The following is a 15,129-nucleotide window of genomic DNA, read 5'->3' on the forward strand; positions in this document are numbered from 1 at the left end:
GTTTTCGGCCATAATCTTCTGGTATTCCTTTTCAATCTGGTCATTTCTTGTGTTCAATTTGCTTATCAGTTCATTTGGTTTCTGAGCCTCGCTTTCCAGTTGCAAGATTTTACCTTTTAAACTGTTATTTTCTTGCCAGATCTCTTCCATTTTCCTCAAAATCTCAGATTTGAACTCTTCCATAGCTTGTGAGGAGTTTTCCTTATTTGGGGAGGGTCTGGATGGTTGTTTGTTTTCCTCCTCTGTTTGCTCGGTTGTCTGGATTTTCTCTGTGTAAAAGCTGTCGAGTGTTAGAGACTTCTTTTTTTTGTTATTATTCTTTCTCTTCTGAATTTCCTGTAACTGATTAGCCATCATTAGCCCAGCAGCTTCTCAGGTTTATCCTCGCGCTCAGTGTCTGTCTGAGATCTATTGGCTCCTGAGGACTGAGTTCTAGTTTTTTCCAAGGTCAAGCCCCCTGGTGGATTCCCTTGCTTGATCCTCTGCTGGAGGTTTCTTTACAAGTCTCAGGGAGCTACTTCCACAGTCGTATACCCGTCTGCACTGGTTCCCCACTTAGGCTTTAGTTCCTGGCTGTGTCTGCCTCCACCCAAGCCTCTGCTCAGCCGGCACCCACGCCCCTGCTCAGCCGGCACTCTGCGTCCAGCGTCCACTCTCTGCTCCCACGCGCTCAGATTTCGCGTGCGATCTTAACTTAATGGGGTCCTAAGTCTTGCTGCTCTCAGGAACAGGTCCCGGAGCTGCCGATGACTCGATGGGTGCCCCAAACTTGCTCTATTTCTTTTTAGCTGGGTTCGGAGCTATAGGTGAGTGTGGAGGGGGTGGGGGTGGGGCGGTTGCTCAGCCCGCGATTAAGTGAGTGAGAGCCCTTTTTAGCCTGGAAATGTCTCGATTCCACGTACCTTCCACGCTGTGCCCTGTTGTGGGGTTCCTCCGTTCGTCTGGACTTGTTTTTATGTCCCCTTGAGGAGTTTTGTGTGTTTCAGTCAGGAGAGGTTAAGAGCTGCTTCTTACTCTGCCGCCATCTTAACCCGGAAGCCCCAGAAGGTCAGTTTTTTTAAGGGAAAAAAAAAAGAATACTCTACCTTCTTTCCAAGTAATCTAGATCCTCAATTTCTGTGTTATTCTCAACTCCTCACTCTCCCCCACCCCACATAATCAATCTGTTGCCAGATCTCATTGTTTCTGCCTTCATGGCATCTCTCCTTTCCACCCACAACTCACCTGCCTCAAGTGTCTCCCCATTTTAATCCATTTTCTACACACAAAAAAAATTGGTCCTCCTGCACTGAGCATGTCATTTTCCTTCTCAGTAAAACACCAGGGATGGGAGCTAGGTGGCTCAGTGGCTAGAAAGCCAGACCTGGAGTCAGAAGGAACTGGGTTCAAATCTGACCTCACACAATTCCTGGTTATTTGACCCTGACCAAGTCACTTCACTCCCATATTGCCTGTTCTTACTACTCTTCTATCTTGGAACCAATACATTGTACTGATTCTAAGATGGAATTTAAGAGCTTTTTTTTTTTTTTTTAAACCCTTACCTTCTGTCTTGGAGTTAATACTGTGTATTGGCTCCAAGGTAGAAGAGTGGTAAGGGTAGGCAATGGGGGTCAAGTGACTTGCCCAGGGTCACACAGCTGGAAAGTGTCTGAGGCCAGATTTGAACCTAGGACCTCCTGTCTCTAGGCCTGGCTCTCAATCAGCTGCCCAGCTGCCCCGGAATGTAAGAGTTTTTAAAATAGTAAGAATAAACTCTAGTGGCTCCCAATTACCTCCTGGATCAAATATAAAAGGTATTGAAAACTCTTTAAAACATGGTTCCTTTCTACCTTCCAAGTCTTTTTACACTTCTAAGACCCATTTATATTGGGGTGCTTGCTGATCCACACCCACAACCTTCTATCATCCCATGCTACACATGCAGGGCACATGCTTCCCGTGTTTGGAATTCTCTCCCTTCTCCCCTCACTGATCCTGCTTCCTTCATGATTCAGCTCTTGTTCCATTTTAGGAAAGAGGTCCTTCTGAGTTCCTCCTCCCCCCAGCTACTACAACATTTCCTTTCCAAACTACTGTCCATCTTTGTTGCTGTTCACTTGTTTTCAGTTGTATCTGATTCTTTGTGACCCTATCTGGAGTTTTCTTGGCCAAAATACTAGAGTGGTTTAGCATTTTTTCCCCCGGCTCATTTGACAGGAAATTGAGAGAAATAATATTAAGTGACTTGTCCAGCATCATACAGCTAGTAAGTGTGTGGAGCTAGATTTGAACTCAATTAGGCAAGTCTTTCTAACTCCAGGTCCAGCACTCTAACCACTGTGCCACCTCGCTGCCCCATCAATGCAATAATTCAATTCAATTTAATATTCATGAAAGCCTGTTCAATGATAGGCACTAGGGATACAAAGATAATACTATGCTCAGTGTTCTCTCAGAGCACTGCAATAAAACCCCATGAATGGAAGTAAAGTCTTTCAGTATGTAATCTTTTTTAAAAATTATTAACTTTTGTCTTAGAATCAATGTTAAGGACTAATTCCAAGTCAGAATAGTTGGTAAGGGCTGGGCAATTGGGGTTAAATGTCTTGCCCAGCTAGGAAGGGTCTGAGGCCACATTTGAACCCAGGACCTCCTATCTACAGGCCTGGCTTTCTATCTATTGCTCCTCGAGTATGTACTCTTCCACACAATTACAAACACACCCATACAATAAGAGACACTTACACAAAGATTTGTGCCCATCACATATAACCAAGTACACACATATTCCCCATCTTTAGGAAATCCCCAGTTTAAATGAGAAGGAAGCTGCATGGGAAAGAGTTTGTAAAGACAAGAGCATAACCTTCAGGCTGAGGGCAGGGTCACATTGTTTGAATGAAAAGTCCCAGATATCCACAGCTCCATCCATTTTAGTTGTGAAGAAAACTGCTGGTCTCTGTGGACTCCAGGCTCCATCAGTTATATAAGCCATGTGATATCTGTAAAAAATTACAAGATCATTTCAGGATTCAAGTTGTCATGATCTTTTTTAAGAGATTGATTTCTGGCAGAATTCTACTCTCAATCATAATTCTCTTGGGAATCAAAGAACTGGGGCACGTAGTTGGTAGATAGAGCATCTGACCTGGAGGCATGAAGATTTGAGTTCAAATCTGGCCTCATTTCGGAAAGTCATTTAAACCCTTTTTGCCTCAGTTCCTCTTCTGTGGAATCGGGACACAGTGGGGAAGTAAATGGCAAGCCGCTCCGTTAATATCTTAACCAAGAAAACTCCATGGGGTCATGTAAGAAATGATTTAACTCCTATCCCTGCCCATCTTAAATCAATAATTTAATTCCTAAGATCAGTTATAATCAAGATTATCAAGTTCAATGTGATTCCAGAGAGATATTGATTAGTTACTTATTATTAACAAACAATAATCAGAACCAACTAGTTAGAAATAATGAACAGGATGATTTTGGAAAGAACTGGAAAGACCTCCATGAACTGATGCAGAGTGAAATAAGCAGAACCAGGAAAACACTGTACACAGTAACAGCAATATTGTGGAATGATCAGCTGTGAAGACTTAGCTACTCTCAGCAATATATGACAAAGAATGCTAACTATCTTCAGGGAAAGAACTGTTGGAGTCAGAATACAGATGAAAGCATAGAATTTTTTACTTGTTTATTTGGGTTTTTGTTTGGGGGCTTTGATTTCATATGATTATTCATTTACAAAAATGAGCAAAATATGAAAAAAAGAAGCAATAAGTTACAGTTCATTACTCAATAATTAATAAAAATAAATCTTTTCTCTCATAAAACTCTACATTAAATTCTAACTTGACAGTAGAACTTGAAGGGGGGCCTCTACCCAGATGTCACAAGCTTTAGTGGAATGTCCCATGATATGTCCCCACCATCCAGCATCACTTCCCTCATGATCCACCTGGACAAAAGGCTTAGTACAATATCAAATAAGGTCAGGGAAGGGTCCATAAATGGATTCCCTGGACTGCCTTGGGCATGTCATTAAAGTGAATGTCTTAAAGGTTAGATGGATGAGCTAGCTGCTATATGTCCACCTATCATTTGTTAGCAACGTGGTCAGGGAGTGTACCAAGAGTTTTGAGTCCATAAATGAGATAATACACTGATATCTGAACTGACCAGGCAAATAAGGATAAGGCTACACTGAAAGGAATAAAAGCTGTACTCTGGAGAAGAAGTGGGTCTCAGACTATAAGGAAGGTCTGGGATCATATTTGTTGGAGGGAGCCAGGCCCTTCTAATAAATAGTTATTGGCTCAGAGTTCTGTCTCAATTGTTTTATGGCAAATTGGACAAATTTCTAGCATCATAAAAATCAAACATGACTGAACAACACAATAACAATCAACAAACCATATTTCCAACTGGGTTTCAAAGATCTTCCAGCAACTACCTCTTTCCTCCTGCCTTCCAAAATGGTGGCTCCAAACCTTGGGCCTTGAACATGATTATTGGGCTTAAAATGCTTAATATCATCTCTTAAAAAAGGATTCACCCTAGTATCTCATAATGTTTGGAAGTTCTTTCTCATCAGGTTCAGTTCTGTCCCTTGATCCCAGAGAGATGCTATAATTTAAGGAAAGATAAAGAATATATATTCATAGTTTCTGATCCAGCATTACCATTATTGGGCAAATACCCAAGTAGTTCAAAGAGAAAAGAAAAAGTCCTATATATTGACCAAAATATTCATAGTATTGTTTTTGTCTTCCTAAAAACTTCTAAAAACTAGAAACTAGGCTCTAACTTGAGGTGCTCAAGAGAGTTCTTAATACTCTTCACTCTGATCCTTGATAATTCAGATCTGCTGAAAGCAAAAGCAGCAGGGGAAATGGAAGCCTTTGGTAGTCCAAAATAGGGATATCCAAAATTGGAGGAAGAGGCACAAAGTTCCAAATGAGAAAGTTAAACTGGAAATGTGAGTAAACAGAAAAAGACACTAGATACTATAAAGACATGTTATAGGTCAAAGAATCTTTAAGAGATAAATCCAGGAGAGAGTAATTTCATAACAGCTAGAAGCAGAGGCATGGAGGGGTGAAAAATGGCTTTACCATAAGGGCCACAGGAGTGCCTGAAAGAAATTAACAAGGGATAAAAATGAAATTACAAGAAAAAAATAAGAGCTCTGAAGGAAAGACAAGGAAATAGAATAAATACCTTAGAAAGTGAGAAAATCAAATAATAGACTCTTAAATATTAAAATGGAGTAAACAGAACTCAATGACCCTATGAGACACAAGAAATATTAGAACAAAACAAATAATAGGGAAGTTTGGAAGAGAGGGGAGTTATTAGTTCTGTTTAGACATTTGGAAGATGAGATGCCCATAGGACATCCAGTTCCAAATGTCCAATAGGCAGTTGATGATGTAGGACTAAAGCTCAAAGAAGACTAGGGTTTGATATATGGATATAGGGATCATCTGCATAGAAATGATAACTAAACTCATGAAACTGAGAGAGATAACCAATCAAGGTAGTATTGAGAAATAAAAGAGTGCCCATGGTTAGTGGGTGAAGAACCAGCAAAGGTCACTGGAGTGATCTGAGAGAGGACTAGGAGAGAGCTGGCTCACAAAAACCTAGAGAGAAAAGAGCATTCAGGAGGAAAATGTGATTGTGTCAAATTCTGCAGAGACCAAGATGCTTGAGAAAAAGTCATTTGTCAATTAGGAGATCATTGGTAACTTTGGAAAGAGCAATTTGAGTTGAATCATAAGATTGGAAGCCAGATTGCAGAGGGTTTAGAAGAGAGTTTAGAAGAGAGTGAGAAGAATGAAACTGGAGGTACCAAGTATAGATGGTTTTCCTAAGGAGTTGGGAAAAGGATGGAGGAGAGATGGAACAATAGTTTGTCGAAATGGTAAAAGCAATTGGGGAAGAAAGAAGAAAGAAGAATGTCCTGAGGCTTTGTAGGAACTAGATTGAATAATAAATTTGGACTGAATGAACTTCAGAGAAGATGCTGAATGAGGATAGAAGAAAGAAAATATGAAAGAAGCAACAGGGAGCAAGAAGTTTCCCAACTCTCCTAACAAAACCAGTGAAATAGAAGAGAAAGAATACCCAGAAGTGGAAAAGGTGGCAAGGGAAGCAATATCATTTAAATTATTTTAAAATAATTTGAATAAATTAACAGGCAATTTTTGAAAGAAAAAACTAGGTCTGTATTCCAAAGAGATTAAAGAAAAGGAAAAGAATCTATTTGCACAAACATATTTAAAGCAGTTCTTTTTGTAGTTGCTTTTAAATATGAAAATGTACTTTATAAATAACAGATAAATATGTTTATAGATAACAAGAAAGAATGTAAAGAAATAAACTGGCTTATGAAATGTTATTTACCCTCAAGAACAGCAATAATCAAAGACTGTGGTTTATGGTCAAAGAATCATAGGTCTATAGTACAAAGTGACCTTAAAAGTCAGTAAGACCTGAGTTCCTATCATGCCTTAGTCACTCCCTAGCTGTATGACCCTGGGAATGTTGTTTAACTTCTCTCTGCCTCAATTTCTTCATCTGTAGAATGGAGATAATACTAGCATCTACCTCCCAGGGTTGTTAGATCAAATGGCTAGCATTTGTAAAGCACTTTGCAAACCTTAAAGGGTCATATAAATGCTGCTTATTATTATTAAAATCTCACTGCCCGTTTTAGCACTGCACTGCAGAAACATGGTGTAAAGGAACTAGATTTACACCTGGAATCAGATGATCTGGGTTCAAGTATAGGTTCTACAGGGCTATCTGATCTTAAGCAAGAAACTTGAACTTCCTGGGTCTCAATTTATCCATCTGTAAAATGAGGATAATATAACAATAATTGTATCTACCTCATAGATTTGTTGGAAGGAAAACACTTCTGTCATGCATTAGGTAAAGGTGAAATATTACTGAGCTTAGAGACCATTGAAACTCAATTCTTTTCTAAGAGTGGCAGAGTGCTATGACTAGTGCTATGAGTCAGGAAGACCTGAGTTCAAATATCGCCTCAGACAATGGCTGTGTGACCCTGGACAAATCACTCTTTTTGGACCTCAGTTTCCTCTTCTAAAAAATGAAGGAGTTAAATTCCAAGGTCCCTTTCCAGTTTTAAATATAATATTCTCTGATTTTTTTTTTCACATAAACTGTTGTCTATCCATATTTTTCTTAGCCTTAACTTGAGTGGTTAATTTTTTTAACCTACAATTATATATATATATACACATATATATACATATATATGTATTGAATTTTGTCTCACAAGCTTTAGTCCTTCCTTCCTGCTTGTTATTAGCTATCCTTGCCAATTTCCTGTCACCAGAAATTTTGACCAGCACACCACTTATATCCTTATTGACCATAAAAATACTGAACAGAACAGGACCAAGGATAGACTCTTTTGGCTGCCACTAAAGGCCTCCCTTCAGGTTGACCAGTAGTCATGATCCCCATTCTGGGTCTGGCCACTCAGTCAAATCCAATAAACTGAACTGTCACACAGCCCTCCTTTCTCCATCAAAACAAATCATCAGTGCCCCTACCAGCAGGGTCAAAGACATTTAGGACTACAGAAGTACCCCACCACATCTGAATTTCCTTAATTCTGGTTTCTGGCTCAGATTTATTAGATTTCTTTTTATTAGATTCTGATTCAGACCTCTGCCAATCAGTACAGAACTTCTACCCTAAATCCCCAGCATCACGGCTGCTTCCTGATCTCCTAACATTCTTTTAGAGTGGAAGCAGATTTTTTTACCTTATTTAATTTTCCCCCCAATTACATGTAAAAACAGTTTTCAATATCTTTCAAAGAATACTGAATCTCAAGTTCCCTCCCTCCCTTCCCAAACCCCTACCTCCTTTGAGATGATAAGCAATCTCAAAAGAAAGACTCAGTTTTCTTTCTTTGGAAGTAGATGGCATTTTTTTTTATCATGAGTCCTTTGGGATAGTTTTGGATCTTTGTATTGCTGAGAATAGCTGTTATTGCTTATAAAGTATTCCTGTCACTGTACAATGTTCTGATTCTGTTTATTTCACTCTGCTTCAGTTCATGTAAGTCTTTCCAGGTTTTTCTGAGCTCCTCCTAAAGCAGATACTTCTAACATCACTGGACAGAATTTGGGGTGGTAGTTGTTGAATTGTTTTAGTCCCATCTTACTCTTCATGACACAATTTGGTGTTTTCTTGGCAAAGATATTGGAAAGGTTCACCATTTCCTTCTTCAGTTCATTTTACAGATGAGGAAACTGAGGCAAATAGTTTTAAGTGACTTGCCTAGCATCACATAACTATTACATGTCTGAGGCCAGATTTGAACTCAAGAAGATGAGTTCTCTTGACTCTAGGCCCAGCATTCTATCCAATGAGCCACATAGCTGCCCACTGGACAGTGTAGTACATTGGGAAAAGTACTGAATGTGAAATTAGAGAATTTGGGTTCTAATCCTGGTTCTGCTATTAACTACTTTGTGTTACTTTGTGCAAGTAACTTAACCTCATTGGGCCTCAGTTTTCTTTTCTGCAAAATGAGACTGTTGGAATGGAGAACTTCTAATTGTCCCCTTTAGCTCCAAATTATTTCCATTCCAAGGGAAATGTTTTCTTGGATCTTTTTCAACACTACTTGCTACTTTCTATATTTTTCTCAGAAAATTGTCCTCAACAGAATAAAAACTATAATGTCTGGAAAGAGCTGGCAGGGTCACCTTTGAAGCAATACAACACAATCTTTAAGGAGCCCATGTGGTCTGGACTAACTATCTCAATCTCAAGCAGCAGTATTTGATCCAGAAACACAATCAGAGATAAATTTAATGGGTCCTACTTATTTTTTCTTATAGTAGATTTGACTTCTGGAGCTACTAATTCCAAGGAGACATTCTGAAAATCTGAGTTTGAGGACCCTCAAAAGATACACTCTGAATGTTTTACATGATTGCATATGAAAAATCTATATGAGATCCCCTCTCCATTGGGGAGGGGGAGGAGAAGGGAGGGAGAGAATGTGAGGCTCAAAAAATAAAAGAACTAGAAAAAAATGTACCCTGTGCCAGCCTTCACTTCTACCATTGCTCCCAGACAACTTTTCAAGAGAATTACCCTGAAATGATGAAAAACAACTTGGCCATCCATGTGCCCTACTTGTACTATGAGAAACAGAAGAATGGTGAATTCAGACTCTGTCACCCCTTCCCCCACTCCTTTTTTTTAAATCTTTACCTTCCATCTTAGAATTGATTCTAAGTATGGATTCCAAGTCAGAAGAGTGATAAGGGCTAGGCAATTGGGGTTAAGTGCCCCAGGGTCACACAGCTAGGAAGAGTCTGAGGACAGGTGTGAACTTAGGAAGATGAGTCACCTGTCTACCCCTAGATGGACACCATCGTTCTTAAGGTGATAACTATCCTTGACTGACCTTGACTGGTTTCTGGCTCAAATTCATTCGATTTCTTTTATCAGATTCTGATTCAGACCTCGGTCTCTCTGTGTAAAACTCCACCCCAAGTTCCAACATCATGGCAGTTTTCAGTTCCCCTAACATCCTTTTGGAGTGGAAGCAGATACTTTTAGCACTGCTGTTCTGATTCTGGTAATAGGGTTAAAACTGGAGGCACGGTGTTTAGAAAAGAAGAATCCAGAGAGCCAGAAATGGAGACTGGACTGAGAAAGCAAGCACAAGGGAGTCATGAATGGGGGCTGGTAAGGATATCAGTTATATTATTGACCTCTGAGTTGGCTTGAAGGGCTCCTGACTCATTTTACCTCTTCTGTGTTATATGGTTGGTTGTTGTCCTTTGTACTTGAAGAGGACCAAAGTGACATCACTAGGGTGATGTCTTCTGACTAGCACACAAATTGGATTGAAGTGAAGCAGAATTGCACAAAGTCATCAGCCTCAATCTCTCTTCCAGAATCCAATGGCAAGACCAAAGTCAAGATGACAGTGACCTTGACTTCACTGATGTCTAACCATGCTCTAAATGCTCGATAGTAACTGCTTGAGCCACTTTCTTGGCCACTGGAACAAATTGCTCTCATCCATCACTTTTGTCTTCATGTCTTCATATCGTGTCTTCACATGCCTGGGGGAGGCACTCTCTCAACTCATCAATGGGTTTGAGGCCATTTGGTTACCCTCAGCCTGGTTTAGCCTGTGTGCAGGGTCAGTTTTACCAGAGTGTGGCTGCTGTGCATGCTACAGCTTCTTGGAGCCATGGGTGAAAGCCGGATGACAGATGGACGCCAGAGGAGGAAAGCAACCCTGAAAAGGGTTTGGCAAGCACTCACACCAGAGGCACTAGTCTTTCCTGAACATCCATTCTAACCTCTTTGCTATTCCTTGAATAAGGCATCCAATCTCTTGACTCTGGACATTTTCATTGGCTGACCCTCCCACCTAGAGTTCCCTCCCTCTTCACCTTCACCTCCTAGTCTCTTCCTCTTCCTCCTCTTCCTCTTCTTTTTTAAAATAACCCTTACCTTATCTCTTAGAACTGAGACAAGTATTGGTTCTAAGGCATAAGAGTGGTAAGGGCTAGGCAATGGGAGTTAAATGACTTGCCCAGAGTCACACACCTAAGAAGTGTCTGAGGTGGAATTTGAATCCAATTTGAACCCAAGACCTGTCTCTAATCCTAGTTCTTTATCCACTGAGCCACTTAGTAGGCCCCTTGGTTTCTTTCTTTCAACTCTCAGGTAAATCCTACCTTCTGGATGAAGCTTCCTAAATCTTAGTGCCATCCCTCTGACATCATCTCCAATTTGTCTTGTTTGTCTCTTTTGCAAGTTGTCTCTTCCTTAAATTATGAGCTTCTTGAAGATGAGAAATGTGTTTTTTATCTTTCTTTGTATGGCTAGAGCTTAATATAGTGTCTGGAATATAGCAGGGGCTTAATAAATCCTTTTTTTTTTAAACCCTTACCTTCTGTCTTAGAATTCATACTAAGTATTGATTCCAAGGCATAAGAGTGGTAAAGTTTAGGCAGTCAGGGTTAAGTGACTTTTCCAGGGTCATAAGGCCATACTTGAACCCAGGACTTTTTGTCCTTGGGTCTGGCTCTCAATCTACTGAGCTACATAGCTGCTCTCCTTAATAAATACTTAACTTGATTTGACTTGGCTTTTATGCTGAGGTTTTAATTTCCAAGGACCCAAACTCCCCTAGCTCCTTCTGAAAGAAAACAGGCAAGGGTCACTTTCCACCAGCTTCTGGCTTATTGCTCTCCTTTAGAAATACCATGCAAGTAATAATACATGTATGGCCCAGATAGAATTGCTTACCATCTCTGAGTGGGGAGAGAGAAGAGAGGGAGGGAGATAGTTTGGATCTTATAATTTTGGAAAACAGTATGTTGAAAATTATTATGTTTTATTATTTCTCATGTAACTGAGAAAATAAAATATCTTTGAATTAAAAAAAAAGAAATCCTATGCAAGATCGTTTCCAGGTCCAAACTAATGGACTTGGGCTGAGTGCAGACTTACTGGCACCCTTGCCTGGCCATGGGTTGATCGATTAGTGAATTCCTGTTGGGGATGATGGATGGTGTGTGATAAACACTACTTCTCTCTCTTAGATGAAGCTCACATCTTGTTAATTAGTAATAGCAAAATTTGCTGATTTATCTCGCTGCCCAGAACAAAAATGGAAGAAAAAAGAAATGGCTTAATGAATATTGCCTGTTTCTGACTCAGATTAATCTAGAAGCAGCATCGGGCAGTCCAGTTGAGGAAGGGGACTTCTTGGTGACTGATAAAGCATGATAGTAAATGATCTGGGCTAGCTGATGCAGCCCATGTGGATGTTTAAAAACTGGCTCTTGAGATGCCAAAAAGAGAGTGGACAACAAAGGACAGGCTCGGGGTGATAATGTTCCTGTTGTTATTGTCTGTCCTTCATTTTCGAGGACATTCAGTGCCGTCACAGGGTGACATCTTGACTAGCAAGTGAATTGGATTAAGGTGAGGCAGAGTTGTGCGAAGTCATCAGCCTCCCTCTCTCTTCCAAAGTCATCGAAGTCCAGTGGCAAGATCAAAGTCAGGATGACTAACGATAGCCCAGGATGCAGTGAATGACCTTGACGTCCTTCAGTGTCTGACCAAGCTGTAAGTGCTCAACAGTGCACACTTCACAAATTGCTCTCATTTACTTGCCAGAGGAAGTCTTCACATGCTTTGAGAGGGTGTCATCCGATTACTCTCATTCTAGTTTAGTCTGCCTGCCAAGAAGGCTGAGTGGGGTGTTTGGAGCCCCAGGCTGGAGCCAGGTGAAAGATGGATACCAAAGGTAGATGAACAGACCTGAAAAGGACTATAAGTATGTTATTTCACTTGATCCTCACAACTCTGGGGAGTAGGTGCTACTATCACCCCCATTTTACAGATGGAGGAACTAAGCCTGAGAAGGTTGCCCAAGGTCATACAAAACTAAGGGAGTATCTGAAGGAGGATTTGAATTCAGGTCTTCCTGATTCCAAGTATGACTCTAATCAAGGGATTTTTTTTTTTGACATGGACAATATGGGTATTTGTTTTTCTTGACTATATGTGTTTGGATAAGCTATTTTTCCTGCTTTCTCAATAGGGAAAGAGGGAGAGAATATGGTCATGAAAATAAAATAAAACAATAAAAAAGAAACAAAGTTATACACAGGCAGTAAATGATAGATGATAGAGCAGAAATTTAAACAAAGGTCCTCCGACTCAAAAGTCAATGTTCTTTCTTTCTAAAAAACCCTCACCTTCCATCTTAGAATCAATACTGTGTATTGGTTCTAAGGCAGAAGAGCAGTAAGGGCTAGGCAATGGGGGTGAAGTGACCCAGGGTCACACAGCTAGGAAGTGTCTGGGGCCAGATTTGAACCCAGGACCTCCCATCTCCAGGCCTGGCTCTCAATCCACTAAGCCACCCAGCTGCCCCAATGTTCTTTCTATTGAATCATGCTGGCTGAGGGAGGTTCCTATTTAAGGTTTATTTAACACCATCATCCCCACTTCCTTTTTCTTCTCTCACTCTCTGCTCTGTGATAAATCTCCCTGCTTCTTTCTCTCCTATCTGATCACTTCATAATCTGCATGTATACACTTCCTCAGGGTACTTATTTTCTTTAGAAGAAACCTATGGTTTGGTTGAGGGATACTTAAAACCATTCCGAGGGCCACAAATATATCTGTATAAAATCCACACATGCTCTGAGAGACTGAATCTGATTGTCCCCAGAAGTACTCTAATGTTTCTGTGTCTGGCTTTTAATTCTTCCTATTGCCATTACAATTAACCCAGTTCCATTGAAGAGGGTCTACTGGAAAATGGCAATGGACTTCTAAACACCCAGAGGTCATTAGCTGGCAAACATAACTTTGATGGTGTCACAGAGACAGTTGAAGGAGGGCAAGGTCTCTGGAGCCATTATACTGGCCCCTTCCTACCTTCTCAAGCTTTTCTCCCTTCCACACGATTTATAACCTTCATGCTGTTCCTCAGACAAGATACTCCACCTTTCTACTCCATGCATTTTTGTTCTTTCCTTTTTTTTAAACCTTTACCTTCTGGAAGCAACAAATTGGGAAAAAAATCTTTATAACAAAAAACTTGGACAGAGGTCTAATTACTTAAATTTATAAGGAGATAAATCAATTGTACAAAAAATCAAGCCATTCTCCAATTGATAAATGGGCAAGGGATATGAATAGGCAATTTTCAGATAAAGAAATCAAAACTATCAACAAACACATGAAAAAGTGTTCTAAACCTCTTATAATTAGAGAAATGCAAATTAAAACAACTCTGAGGTACCACCTCACACCTAGCAGATTACCTAACAAGACAGCAAAGGAAAGTGGGGAACGTTGGAGGGGATGTGGCAAAATTGGGACATTAATGCATTGCTGGTGGAGTTGTGAATTGATCCAACCATTCTGGATGGCAATTTGGAACTATGCCCAAAGAGCGCTAAAAGACTATCTGCCCTTTCATCCAGCCATAAAACTGCTTGGTTTATACCCCAAAGAAATAATAAGGAAAAAGACTTGTACAAAAATATTTATAGCTACACTCTTTGTGATGGCAAAAAATTGGAAAACAAGGGGATGCCCTTTGATTGGGAAATGGCTGAACAAATTGTGGTATCTGCTGGTGACAGAATACTATTATGCAAAAAGGAATAATGAACTGGAGGAATTCCATGTGAACTGGAATGACCTCCAGGAATTGATGCAGAGTGAAAGGAGCAGAACCAGAAGAACATTGTACACAGAGACTGATACACTGTGGTACAATCGAATGTAACAGACTTCTGTACTAGCAGCAATGTAAGGATCCAGGGCAAGGCTGAGGGACTTATGAGAAAGAAAACTAGCTACCTTCAGAGGAAGAACTGTGGGAGGAGAAACACAGAAGAAAAACAACTCTTGATTACATGGGCTGATGGGGATATTATTGGGGATGAAGTCACTAAACGATAACTCTAGTCCAACTATCAATAATATGGAATTACGTCTTAATCAATGATACATGGAAAACCCAGTGGAATTCTGCTTCGACTAAGAGGGGTTAGGGGGGCTTGGGGGAGAAGGAAAGAACATGAAACATGTAACTACAGGAAAATATTCAAAATTAAAATTAAAATAAAAAACAAATTTTAAAAAACTCTTTACCTTCTGTCTTAGTATTGAAGAATTGCCTGCAGGGGCTAGGCAAATGGGATTAAATGACTTGCTCTTGGTCACACAACTAGGAAGTATCTTTGACCAAATCTGAACTCCTGTCCTTCTAAATTCAGGCCTGGTGATGTATCTATCCACTGTTGTGCTATCTAGGTGCCCCCATTCCATCCATTTTCATTCACTATTCACCAACTCCAGAATTTTCTTTACTCCTTATCTCTACTCCTGGTTTCTTTCAAGTCCCCGTTAAAATCTTGCTTTCTACAAAAGCTTTTCCCAGTCCTCCTTAATGCTAGTGCCTTCTCCAAAGTGATTATTTCCAATTTATTCTGTATACAGTTGCTTGCATGTTACCTTTTCCATCACACTGTGAACTATTTGAGAGCAGAGATATTTGTCTATCTCTGTATCCCAGATAGTTAGCATAGT

At 40.1% G+C, this 15,129-nt stretch overlaps 1 protein-coding gene across 1 annotated transcript in view; it reads right to left on the reverse strand.

Annotated features, from left to right (window-relative positions):
• The window catches only part of KIF19 (kinesin family member 19), a 174,703-nt gene that overhangs the window by 100,710 nt on the left and 58,864 nt on the right, over positions 1 to 15,129 (reverse strand). Inside the window, exon 6 of the mRNA XM_044675151.1 lies at positions 2,849 to 2,984. Within this exon, the coding sequence (XP_044531086.1) occupies positions 2,849 to 2,984 (136 nt within the window). The remainder of the gene's footprint in view (positions 1 to 2,848; positions 2,985 to 15,129) is intronic.

The sequence above is a fragment of the Gracilinanus agilis genome, chromosome 4 (assembly GCF_016433145.1).
Source record: "Gracilinanus agilis isolate LMUSP501 chromosome 4, AgileGrace, whole genome shotgun sequence".
NCBI classification, from domain to species: Eukaryota; Metazoa; Chordata; class Mammalia; order Didelphimorphia; family Didelphidae; genus Gracilinanus; species Gracilinanus agilis.